Source organism: Meles meles, chromosome 18, assembly GCF_922984935.1.
Source record: "Meles meles chromosome 18, mMelMel3.1 paternal haplotype, whole genome shotgun sequence".
Lineage (NCBI taxonomy): Eukaryota > Metazoa > Chordata > Mammalia > Carnivora > Mustelidae > Meles > Meles meles.
In genome coordinates, this window is record NC_060083.1 from 52,543,910 (window position 1) to 52,557,011 (window position 13,102).

At 51.8% G+C, this 13,102-nt stretch overlaps 1 protein-coding gene across 2 annotated transcripts in view; it reads right to left on the reverse strand.

Annotated features, from left to right (window-relative positions):
* The window catches only part of RGS9 (regulator of G protein signaling 9), a 63,030-nt gene that overhangs the window by 31,806 nt on the left and 18,122 nt on the right, over positions 1 to 13,102 (reverse strand). The window contains exons 7-9 of one of the 2 annotated variants that reach the window (XM_045986484.1): positions 12,919 to 12,995; positions 8,510 to 8,591; positions 1,496 to 1,558 (exon numbers count right to left, since the gene is read on the reverse strand). In XM_045986484.1, coding sequence (XP_045842440.1) covers positions 1,496 to 1,558; positions 8,510 to 8,591; positions 12,919 to 12,995 — 222 coding nt within the window. Of the gene's footprint in view, positions 1 to 1,486; positions 1,559 to 8,509; positions 8,592 to 12,918; positions 12,996 to 13,102 lie in introns of both variants that reach the window. The other variant, XM_045986483.1, reaches the window with a different exon arrangement.

Consider the following 13,102-nt stretch of genomic DNA (forward strand, 5'->3'; position numbering starts at 1 on the left):
ACCACAGACACACGTGTACACACACACACACACACACACACACACACACACACACACACACACACGGTAAGCCAAATCCTGGTGGGCTGGGGTCAGAGTAGAGTGATGTGCTTTCCACCTGTACCCTCCCCTCCTCCACACCACAGAGGTTTCCAGAACTGCCAATTATCCGTTAAAAAAAAAAAAAAAAAAAAGCAGATCTTCATCCCCGGTTCAGTATTTTCCTTGATGCTTTTGTTTCCATAGCAACCAAGCCTACAAGCCTCAGCAATTATCCTTCATCTGATGAGGTAAACGTGGAAAAGGCCATGAAGGCTGACAGTCCCATACATGTATTGAAGGCAGGGTCACTTTGAGTTGTGGGCAAGGGACGCCCTCTGGGGACTCGATGTCCCCTCGCCACATGAACTCCATCTCTAAACCCACGCCTCTGTCTCATGTACTGGACCCGTGAGTTCCAGGTCCCAGCACACTGCCTTCTTCCTCCTTTCTGGCATCTTCCACTCAAGCTGTTAGGCACTGCCAAGGCTTAGAGGTGACACACGAGGCTGAAATGTCCCTGACCCCTTGCTGCCCATGGACAACTTTAGACGGAAAGCCATAGAAACATGTAAGACTAGTTCAAGTGGGTTTTAGGCTCCATGGTTCTCATTTGGGGCCCTCATATTCCCCAGGGCACACTGGACAACGTCTGGGACATCTGTGATTGTCAGGACTGGGAGGCTGGTGGGGAAAGGCTTGGAGTTACTGGTGTCCAGTGGGCAGAGCCCAGAGGTGCTGCCAAACATCCTGTAGGACATGCAGGAAATCCCCCCAAGGAATTATCTGGCCCCAAATAACAGTGCCATGGTTGAGAAGGCTTACCCTTGATGCCCCCGTTTCCATAGCTCATGCACTGCATTTCTTTAAATAAAAAACTGTCTTGGGAAAATGGCCACCCATCATAAATCGTGGCCCATTTGGGGAAAAGGTCCCTCTAAAACTAAAAGCATAAGAGAATCTTTGCAAAGGCCCTGCCTTACTGAGATGCAAAAGAAAGTGTGACATCCTGGGTCATGTGGATTAAGGTTTAACTAAACCCAAAGTTGATTCAAAGATTTTGAGCCTGGGGCCTATAGTCTCCAGGAGGTCAGGGAACTGGCTGAAATTGTGGGCAAAACATCCGTCTGGGCATCTTTGGGGGGAATGGGTACATAATTTTCATCAAGTTTCCTAAGGGAGATCTGCCTCAGAAGAAGTCTGAAGTTCAACCACCGACATCCCATTTGCTCTGACCTGCACTCCACATTCTCTCGTCTCTCATCACGCAAGACCCTGGTCACAGCCGGCCCCCTTCCTGGCACCGGCACCACAAGATATCTTTTTGGCAGTCCCAAAGGGCTCCATCATTGCCCCAACAGAGACAAATAGACAGTAGTCGTGTGGACACCTTCCCAGCCTACGAACTTGACCCAGGCCCTACCCAACGTATGTAGCCGAGACCTACCTTGTTTACCTGAACTTCATTCGGATTGGTCACTCGGTCCAGGCCATAGTCCAGCACGTTGTTCATTCCCGGCTGAATGGAACAAAAAGAGTGTAAGAACCACCACTGGAAGAATCTTCAGTTTCTGATTAACTCTGGGCCTTGGCCAAACTGCCAATTATGAGACTGAGCTGAGAAGGGCTTGTGGCTTAGCCCATGGGGAACCACAGCTGTTGTAAGACCCTCTGGGTGAGCTGGGAAGCTTCATGGGGCCGTTCCACCACCACGGCATCCCCAGAACCCAACACAGTAGGATGAATGTGTGGGTGGGTAAGTGTGTAGGGTGGTGGGAGAACGGATGGATAGATAGATGGATAGATAGATGGATAGACAGACAGATAGGTGGATGGAAGGATGGATGGGTGGATGGATAGACAGATGGATGGATGGATGGATGGATGGATGGATGGATGGATGGATATCCAGATGGATGGATGGATGGATGGATGGATGGATGGATGGATGGATGAATGGATGGATGGATGGATAGACGGATGGATGGATAGACAGATGGATGGATGGATAGATGGATGGATGGATGGATGGATGGGAGGAAGGGAGGGAGGGAGGGAAGGGATAGATAGATGGATGGCTGGACAGATGGGTGAATGGAAGGAATTGATGGACAGGTGGATGGTTAGAAGGAAGGATAGAAGGATGGATGAATGAAATGAATGGGTGGGTGGATGGGTAGATGGATGGACGTATAGAAGGAAGGAAGGATGGATGGATAAATCTTAAACTCAAGAGTCAATGGGATTAGTACATGGGACTCTGATTCCTCTGGCAGTGCTCCTTCCCCAGCCCCCAACTTATAAGGCAGTGCTTTGGAGAATCCGGGCTTTGGTCAGCACCTTTGGGTTTCAGTCCTCGATCTGCCACTTCCTAGCGGTAAGGAAGATTTTGGAAACTACTTCTCTCAACCCTTGTTATCTCTCCTGAGAAATGGAGATGATCCTTCCTACATGTCAAGTTCTAGCCGAGGATTTAACAAGATGATGTGCAAAGCTCTCAACAGAGGGTGGCAATTACTGAGCAAGGGCTTGTATTCATTTTAAGATGGTGTTTATAAAGGCCTGGCCCAAAGAGGGGCCCTCGGTCATTACCAGTCCCTTCTCCATCAGGAAATCAACTCTGCAGCCAATCTTGCTTGGTCTCTCCCAACTCCTTGGCCAGAAAGTTGGGTCTTCTATGTCTTTTTTTGTTAGTTTTTTTGCAGGCCACCACCAAGTTCCCAACACATGGGACCAACCAGGCCCACTACACTGAGGCCGAAGGCCCCTGAGCTTTCCCCCCCTCAGATTCAAGCTCACCCACATGTTCGGTCCAGAGGGATGGTTGCCAAGGAAAATACAGGATGCCCAGTTAGGCTGGATGTTCAGACAAATGACGGATAATTTTGATACATGATTTACATTAAATATATTCCATATGCTTTTGATATACATATACCATAAACATCAAAATAATGTGACATGAATCATTTGCTGTTTATCTGAAATTCAAACTTAGCTGGGCATCCTCTATTTTACTTGCTAAATCGGCCAACTTAGCTCAGCAGCCTACCGGGGGGGGGGCACATATTGGGCACAGAGCAGAGGCAAGGAAGAGAAAAAAGAACGTAGTGGAAAATCGGTGGGGAGAAAGACAGGGGAAGGGAGTGACTGTCCTCACCCCCGCTGTCACAGACGTGGACCTTCCCGTGGCTGACATCGTGCTCAGCCTGGGAGCCTGTGGGGAATGCGACACTTATAGGCATTTCCAGCTGGCATCTCAAGGCACCTCTAGCTTTGTGGGCAAGGCACTTGGCAATTTATCACACAAATGATAAATCACAGTTGTGACAGGTGCTACAAGGGACAATACAGATGTCCAAGCCAGTCTTCCACGGATGGAACCTAGCAAAGGAGGCAGGGACTGGGGGAGGGGAGCTCGGTCATCAGAATCTGCGCCTTTCCCTAAAGTGAGTTCTAGGAACTGTCCTTTCCATCTGGTACAAAGAAATCCCCCCAGGGTAACTGAAGAGACAGACAACACACACACACACACACACACACACACAGCCCGTGCTCCTGGCCCTCACAACCTCAGCAGCTTCAGAGCAGTTGTCTGCCCAAGTCTTGAGTTAGTTCTCCAAATCTTTCCTGTGAACTTGACCCACGTTCTGCTATCACTGGTTGCCCCGGCACTCACAGATGCACCTGCATAACAGTAATGAGCACTGGCCACCTTGCTGCCCCATCTCCTGTCTCCCCCGAGCAGCATCTCCAAGATGTCAGTCACTCCCCACTGAGCCACGGTCCCCTCCCAGTGCCCTGACTTCAGAACTGCCCAGGCAGCTGCCTTTGCCCCTCCGCTGGTTTGGAAGACTCCCAGGCTCCCTCCAACCATTCATCCATCCATTTATCCATCCATCCATCCATCCATCCATCCATCCATCCATCCATCCATCCGGTAGCATCAAGTCTTTGCTCCCCGTGACCACTGCTGATGTAGTTTCTGGCAGGTGAGGGTGATCAACGCTCAGGTGACCCAGAGCTGCCCGCCAGTGCACAGGAAACCAGGGCAATCCCTGCGGAGGGCCGCTAGTGGATAAGGAGACACGCAGACCCATCCAGTCCCAGCGCCACACGCAGACGGCCCACAAAGACAGCCAACCCTCCCTCTATGAGCGCCAGGGTGTGCCGCCCCAGGAACACCCCTCGGGCATAAGCCGAAGCGGCAATTTGCTAAATGCATCATAACTTAGGTTAGGAAAGAACCTCTGTGCCGCCCCCATGACTGCTCCATGAGGAAGCGAGGTCCCCAGAATCAGCATTCGCCAGCAGCACCCGGCCGGGGAGCTGAAGGACATTGTTGGTGGCACTCCTCCCTACCCCTCCTGTCCCTTCTCCTGTTCTGTTCTCCTTCATCACGACTCTTCTCCCTAACGTACCAGCTCAGACGATTCTGGAGCACGGGACAGAACACAAATAATAAAAGACCAAATATCTGTATCAACAAAACAAAGCAGGGGAAAGAGGTAGATCTGGGGCAGCCGTGGGGAGATTCTGGGTTTTGGCTGGAACAGCGCTTCCCTGGGGAGCGGTACCCAGACCCTGAGCTGACGCAGGACCCCTGCCTCTTTCCAGCTGTCCTGCCTTTCCACACACATTTGCCTGCGCACTCGCTTCTGTCTCTGTCTCTCCGCCAGACCGTCAGCTCCTCGAGGGCACAGGCCACTGTCTGTCCTGGCTCATCATTCAAATACCCCCACCTGGTACAGGGTGGACACCCACCAACTAAATGTCAACTTCTTTCTTCCTTCGAATCAGACAGAGTATGTGGGTTTTCCACCTGTTTTTACGACATCACGTTATAGGTTGGACCATTTTCCTAGGTCACTGAATGGCCTTGGAAAATACAAATTTTTAATAGCTTCCTAATGCTCCCTCATGTGGATATCGTCTCATGTTTAAAGATTTAAGTGTATCTATTTATTTATTTAAATCCATTTTGCTGTTTCTCTGTTGTTGGACATTTAGCCCGACCTCGACCGGAAACGGAAGGCAGAACCTTCTTCTCTGGTTGAGTGTCAGTGTTGGTGGTTGACAGGAAGGCCATTTAGATGATATTCAGACAAGAGACCCTGTGGTTTAGAGCACACAGCGCCACTGTCCCTGGACCACGGTCTACATATACCATAGTCCCTATGTCAGTGGACCCTATCCTCGGGTCCACTGTGACTTCTGTGACTTCAGGTCCACTTCACTTCTATGACTCAGAAGTCACAGTGCCACAAAGATACACCAAAGGCCCCCAGACGACTACTCTAAGGGAACCAGTCTCTCTCTGTTGATTTACACAATTAACTGTTTGCCTCCCGTCCAGATCTGCACTCTGTTTCACTTGGGTAAAAAACGAGAGAGGAACATCGTTTTCCTTCACTATTCTCCTCTTCCAGACCCTGTCCCCAGTCCCCGGATGCTGAGTCCCAGGCAGCATCTGGGCTCCGGATGGGGGTTGGGTCACATCCCTCAGCCACCATCACCCACATCTGGGCCTGGCCTCTGCCCACGATCGTATCCCTGATATAGCATCTGACCCCACACTCCCGTGGGTGTCCCCTCCTAGAGCAGCAGCCCATCAGACAGAAGTAGATTCACACCCCAGGGCTGTGCAACCTCCTGGCCTTCTCTGAGCCTCGATCGCCCCATCTGAATGCTGGGGGTGGCGAGACTCCCCACTCGCCAGCATCATCATCAGGTGAACAGGATCGCCCACACCGAGAGCTCACCACGGGCACGCAGCGGTGCTTGATGATTTTTAGCTGTTATTTTATGCCCAGCACCAAACTCAGCTGGCACAGAGTCAGGGCCTGTGAAGGTTTCACAGATCAAGGAACAGACAAGGGAACAGGGGAACCGCGGCGGGACGGCAAGCCGCGTCCTGCGCTACGACAGTCGGTTACAGACAGTCCAGACTGGGTGCTGCACGCTCCATGGAGCCAAAAGTTAGTCTGCCTGGCTGGCTCTCTTCCCACCAAACTGACAGTCTGTTTGGGTCTCCTGGAGATGGTCTGACAGCCCCTAAGCTCCCGGGCTTGGCGGGTCTGTCAGGGAGACTGCTCAATTTCTAGGCTGAGGCAGACTTCCAGCAGGATGTCCTTCCAACAGAACACCCCGCCCAGAGGCTGCGGGTGATTGAGGGCAGTCAGGGACAACAGGACCCACAGGCAGCCCAGCCCCACCTTGGACCGCCCATGCAGTCTGGACCCAGGAAACAGCACTTCCAGAGACTGGACATGAAAAACAGTTTTGTGTCCGTGGGGTTTTACGACGGTTCCAGGGACATCAGAACCTCATTGAGAACTCGGCTCCCCGGCACTCTCAAAGAGGGACTGGCTACCTTTGAACCCCGGTGTCTTGTTAAGGCAGCAGGGACTCATGCGATGGTCTAATGACCAAGGAGGGGACAGAAAGGACTTCGATGCCCTAAGACATCCCGTGCCATTGTGGGGAGAGGCAGAAGAGCTCAGGGGCCAGGAGAGAGTGCTCTGCAGTCTGGCCCTTGCTAGCTGTGCAACTCCAGCAACATCCCGGAGCCTCAACTTTCCTATCTGCAGAATGGGATGAATAACAGCACCTTCTACCCGGGGCTGTGAAGATGAAATGAGAGAACAGACGTAGAGTAAAGCCCAGCACAGTGCCCAGCACACAGTGATGTGTGGTGTGAGGTCTGCCGTGATGATGATGATGATGATGATGATGATGATGATGATGATGACGATGATGACGATGGAGGCAGAGGAAATAGCAGCGGTGGTGTAGGGCGGGGAGTGGAGGCAGGGCAGGTGATGGCGGAAGCAGAAATCGGAGAGTCACATGGTCAAATTTTAGGGAGTTCTGCATCATACTGTGAAGAATCTCTCAGCCATCTGCCTGGTACAGGGGCCGAGAGCTTGTTCCCAGAGAAGTGGGGGAAACTCAGATCATCTGTTTTGCACTTTGTCCCCTATGGGTCTCCTGGTTTCAGGGACAGAGGGGAGGAGAGAGACCCAGGGCAGGTCCTGGGCACCACCAGTCTATGCCACTTTACCAGGGACGCAGTCACATTGGCATTTCCCCACCATGGGTTCTCTGCAAGTAACATGAAGCCATTCTCCACCCTGCAAGGAGCAGGGTCCCCTCCCCATCATGAGTGCCACGGGCACCAGGGTGTCTTGCCCAATGAGTGGCCTCCGCACTCATTGTGCCCTTATCCCCGCCCAGGCTCCCCCTTCAGGAACAGATGACAGAAGGCAGGCTGAACAATGGCAGTGTCCTTGTCCTACAAATATCTCACTCCTGAGCTACATGAGGCGGTAGGGAGAGCAGGGGAACATGTGCTTGGCTGTTTCTCTAGAACACTCTCATCCCAGCTGTGTACTCCTTCACCCAGCTCCAGGGACCCGTGTCAGGCATCAGCTAACTGATTTGTCTAGAGGAGGAATCTTGGAACAAAGCAAACCCAAACAAGCTTCTTGAGGATCAACCCCAGGACCTTAATCTCAGCAATGAGGCATGGAAACAAACGCCTCCACAGATGGAACACCGTACACTTTATCTGTTTTGAATTTAGAAAGAAAGCAAGCAAAAATGGCCAAAATCTGATGAGTTCCAAGGTCCAAGATCCAGAAGCTTGGGCACAGTGACGAGCCCGGTTCACTTTCTGGTTCTGCGAATATGGTCAGCTGAGCAGTAGGGAAACTAAAGGACGAAGAGGAAGAACATCGCTTTGACCTCTTCATGTTCCAGAATCCCTCTGACATCTCCCACCTCCAGTGACCCATCGGCAGCACCCAGATCTGCCCCAGGAGGAAACTGAGGCTGCAGGGTTAACCCCAGTGGGTGACCATTCCCGGTAAGGGGCCATAACGAGCCACATCACTTGTGCCCAGCCTGTGTCTCTGGGCCCCTAACGTCCCTGAGTCAGACACGCAATGTGCTCTAAGGCATGAGGCACGGCACACACTCACTCCTTCTCGCCTCCTCCCACCGCAGCTGCTGGGGACGGAGCTGGAAAAGGAAAAGGAGAGGGCGCAAGAGACACAAGGCCTGGCTTGGGCTGTGCGGACTTCCAGTTCTCTACCGCATTTTATGGGGAGCCTGAGTTCTAGTTTTTTCTTCTTGTATTCTTTTTCCAAGGTGTCACGGCCAAAAAAAAAAAAAAAAAAAAAAAAATCCAGCCCTCCCAAAAGACAAGCTCATTCGGCTTCCTCCCAGAGGTCACCTCGCTTAGACCCAACACCACCACAGGAACCATGAGCTCACTCCATGCAGGCAGATTCTGTCCTCCTCCACCAAGAGGTGCTCGGACGCTAACCCAACACCGAGAGACGCACTCATGCTGATTCCCTTGTGGCCCCAGCGGAAATGGGCCGGCAAAAGGGGTGGTGAGTACAGGGTGGGGTTGGGGGAGGCGTGAGCTGGGGGAGGCAGCTGGGCCAGGAAGGCCGATACTCACGGGGCATCGGTGCACCAGCCAATACGCCTTCTCCTGGCAATCCAACGCATACCTGTCTGCCTTAGTCCTTTCCTTTCCGGTCCTGAAAAGCCAAAGGCCAGTCAGACTTCGCGTTTTTGCTCAGTGATGTACCCCATTCCTGATGCTGCAGACCACTCTCCCCGCCTGTCCAAGTAATCTGTGTTTGTCAGAATCATAATCACAGCAAACGCGAGGTATCACACGAGCACTGACTCATTTAATCCCCCCAGGGACCTCGTCCCCCTGACTTAGAGGCTCCAGGGATGGAAGTAGAGACAGCCTGAATGTGCCCCGCGGACGGTCACACTGTGAGCAAGGAGCAGAGCGGGACTCGAACCCGCCTCCAGCCCCCGGGTCCAGCTCCGCCTGAGCGCCGTGCGGCCATCCCAGCATGACTGGCCCCAGCATCGGACCTCCGCCACCTGCACCCCTGCAGCGGGTGTGGGTGACATTCTGGGCTGACCTCTGACGCCCCTGGCTTCACGTTTCCCTGTGGTGACAAACAGCGTCGTCAACGTCTGGCCATGCCTGCGCTCCGTGCCAGGGAAAATTCTGGGCCTGGGGGAGGGGGGCGGAGGGGTCCGTGTGTCTCCCTCCCTGTCCCTTCCGCTCCGTCTCAGGGTTTTTCCAGACCTCGCTGATGATCATAAAAGGCTGTTTATTTTCCCGCTTATCTCTGTCTCCCCCTTTCCCCACGACAGAGAGGAAACGATGCCGCGCTCCCCTCCCACGGAAGCCAGGCCGCATTAACAATCATGCCGTGGATCTCGTTCAGCACCATTTCCACGGCGACCTGCACCCACATGCGGATGCTTGTTTGCCCGGGCAACGTGGGATGACGCGTGTGTCCTCCCCGAGACAGGGACGGCAGATTTATGTGCCCGCTCACGGGTTGTGAATAACATCATCGTATCTAGAGAGCCAGATGAAGGGAGGGTGCCATTCCGGCGGGCTATTGTGCCAGCCTCCTCTGGAAATTAAATATGAACACTGTCATTTCCACTTCCCCTTGCCAGCCTAACTGCATTTTCCACCAGGTTAACGACCCCGCGGCCTCAGGATGGGGGGACACAGATGGCCTGAGGCACCGTGCCGTCTCTACCATGGCAGAGGGACTTGTACATCGAGCCAGTGGCTAACTAACAACAATGGTCCTTTCTGGCATTGCTTCTGTGATGGGTATAACAGGACACACTCTCCCTCTCCCATGAGGACACAAGAAGGCGGCCATCTGAAAGCCAGAAAGAGTCCTCACCAGAAACTAAGCCCTGCCATAACCTTGAGCTGGGACTTCGGAACCTCCCAAACCGTGAGAAAATAAAGGTCTGTTGTTTATGGCGCTCGGTTTGTGATGTCCCAGGGCAGAGAGGTGGGGGCTGATGGAAGAGGGCAGGTGGGGTGGAAGGAGTTTTGCCAGGGGCGGCCCACAGGGCTGGATGACTGGACACTGGGCATGGAGACTTGGGGGCAGGAGGAAAATGGGGTCCCTTGCACGGGTGTGGGTAACACTAGAGGAAGAGGTTTGGGGTATGAGGGAGAGAAACATTCAAATACGAACAAGTGAAGTTGGAGGGGTGGCATCAATATGCGATGTTAAGTAGCTAGATACGGAGTCTGGGGTTCAGAAAAGAGGTGTGTGTGGAGAGGCTGAGGATGACAAAACGGTTGCCTCGTAAGCCAACCCAATTTAGTGGTGAGACCCTCTGTTTGTAGAAACAGAAACAGTAGGAGATTAGATAGAGTGATAGAGGCACAATTTATTTATTTTAAGGAATAACACACATTTTAGGTGGCTGGCAAGTCCAAATTCTGCAGGACATGCCAGCAGGCTGGAGGCCCAGGGAAGGGTTGATGTTGCAGTCTGAGTCCAAAGGCAACCTGGAAGCATAACTCCTGCCTCAGAAAACCTGTCTTTATTCTTAAGGCCTTCGACTGATTAGACAAGGCCCACCCACACAATGGATGTAATCTACTTTACTCAAAGACTACTGATTTAAATGTTAATCTCATCTAAAAAATACCTTTACAGGGTACCTGGCTAGATCAGTCTGTGGGGCATGAGACTTGATCTCGGGGTTGTGAGTTTGAGCCCCACACTGGGCATAGAAATTCCTTAAAAATCAAAAATTTTTTAAAAAAGCACTTTACAATGTCCTCTTGGACTGGTAGTGGGCCACTTACCTAGGCACTGTGGCCTAGACAAGTTGACACACAAAATAAGCCACTGCAGACACAAATTCTGAATTCAGAGGCAGCCTTTGAGTCAAGCAATGGAATCAGTGGGGAAAAGCCAGTATCTCAGAAGGTAAGAACCTTTTATAAATTTCTCATCCCAAGGTATCTGGAAGGGATGGAGGGGAGGATGTCCTATGACATGGGCAGCATGGAGCTTTATCTAGGCTGGGGCCAAGGCCCAAGTGGTGGGGCATGTGAAAGCCACTGAAAATAGCCCTGAAGTGCACAGGCAGCTAGCGTGTCCTGAAAAGTCTGTGTCAGGATCTGCGGTCCTGGGGATCACTGGACTATCCTTCCTGCTAAGAGCAGAGAGCTGGAGGAGGACGAGGGGGTTCCATTTCAGTGTGGAACGCAGTAGAAACTCAAAACTTGAGACCGTAAGCAGAGCTCGTCAAATGAAGCCTTATGAACAAATACAAGTGATGGGAAGTTAGAGCATTCCCCCTCAGCTGCTCTGTCTCTGACATAGCCAGGCAGAAACATGTCAATGGTGAAAGGCCCAAGCCAGATCTCTGAGCAATGCTCCCCTACCTGAATCTCAAGCCTCAGAGAAGATATTTCCCCTTGGAGGCAAGAAAACCATCTGCAATTAGAATTTTTGTGTTTCCCAAACTGGCACTCCTGAATAACAGTGCTCACCTCTTATGATGGCTAATTTTATGGGTCAATTTGACTGGGTTGTGAGATGCCTAGATATTTGACCAAATATTATTCTGGGTGTATCCCTGAGGGTGTTTTCAGATGAAAGTATTTTAAGTTGAAGCCCTGAGTGGAACAAAAGGGATGATGCTTCCCTAAATGACAAGGAATTCCTCCTGCCTGACGGCCTTGGGCTGGGACATCCGTCTTCCTGCCTTCAGACTCAACTAAAACATTGACTCCTGGGTCCCCAGCCTGCCAAATGCAGGTCTTGTGACTTCTCAGCCTCTGAAACTGTGTGAGCCAATGCCTTATCATAAATCTCTCGATATACAAACATACATATATATATCCTATTCTCTAGAGAGCCCTAACAATCCCTACTACTCCAATCCTAAGGCCACTTGATGAGAGCCTGCTGTCCAACGCAACTATGCACCAGCAAAGCCAGACCCTCCAGAAATTGGACCTGTCAGAGTGAGTGGCTGGGCCCGCCAGACTTATCCATTTTGGTACTATCTGGTATCGGTCTCCAGGTATTCTGACTCCCCTATGTCACAGGCACACAGTAGGATCGTACATCCCTACCCAAATACCTTTGAAGTTGGGCACAACCATATGAGGAGCTGCTCTGGCTAATGCATCGTGAACAGAAGTGACATGCACCACTTGTGACCCACACAGGCTTTGCTTCCCTCTGTTCCAGCAACAGGCAAAGCCTGGATGGTGCTTTTCCTTCAGCATGGCTTCTGGAGTGGGCATAAGGCACTTCAGAGCCCCCGCGAACCCAAGTGGACATGTAACACAATCAAGAAATGAACCTGTGGTTTCGTGGCCCCGGGACCTCGGGGCTGTTTGTTACGACAGCCTGACCTCGTTCTGACTGATTCATTCTCTCCAACATGTACACGTGGCTCTCAGAGACAAGGCAGAGCCTTCCAGGGCCTTCCGGCTCTAGTTCTGAAGTGGACTGCAGGCAAATGAGAGCGGCAGTGGGTGGTTCTACCACACGAACCCACTTAAGCTTTTTATGGCTCCTCAGGGCCCTTAGCACAAAACCCGCTCACGATCTGCTCCGGCTGACATCTCGGGTCTCACTCCTTCAGTCCCAGTCTCCCTGTTCTCTGCTTCAGCTACACTGTTCAACTGCATCAAGCAGGTGTTCTTCTGACTCCAGACTCTGGTTCTGTCTGCTTAGAAGATCCTCCTCACACCTCACCCTTCCTCTCCATCCACCACCACCATTCTTCGTCTGGAAAACGTCTATGCAGCTTCCAGGTCCAATGTTGTTCCTCCAGCTCCTTCTGGAAACTCCTGTGTGAGGCCCTCACCTCCGTGTAGCATCACAGCCTGTTTGCCCATCCACCTGACCCCAGACTGTGCCTTTATATTCCCCAGACCCAGCCCACTGCTGGACACATAAGTGCCCAGGAAAGGTTTGTTTAATAAAAAGAAACAAAAGAAGAAGGGAGGAAAGAAGGACAACCAGTGGACAAACGTTTTCTTCTGCTTACCTGTACTGCTCTTTGGCCTGCATAATGACAAAGTCCCATTTGTAGTTAATTTTTTTGTTCAAGAAATTGTAATTTTCCTAGAAATGGAAAACAAAAAGAACACTAAGCCCTGTGACATACTGGTGTGCAGAAGGCAGAAAGCTCTAAGTCAATGAGGGCATGTCTCCGGCTCTACAGCTACCTA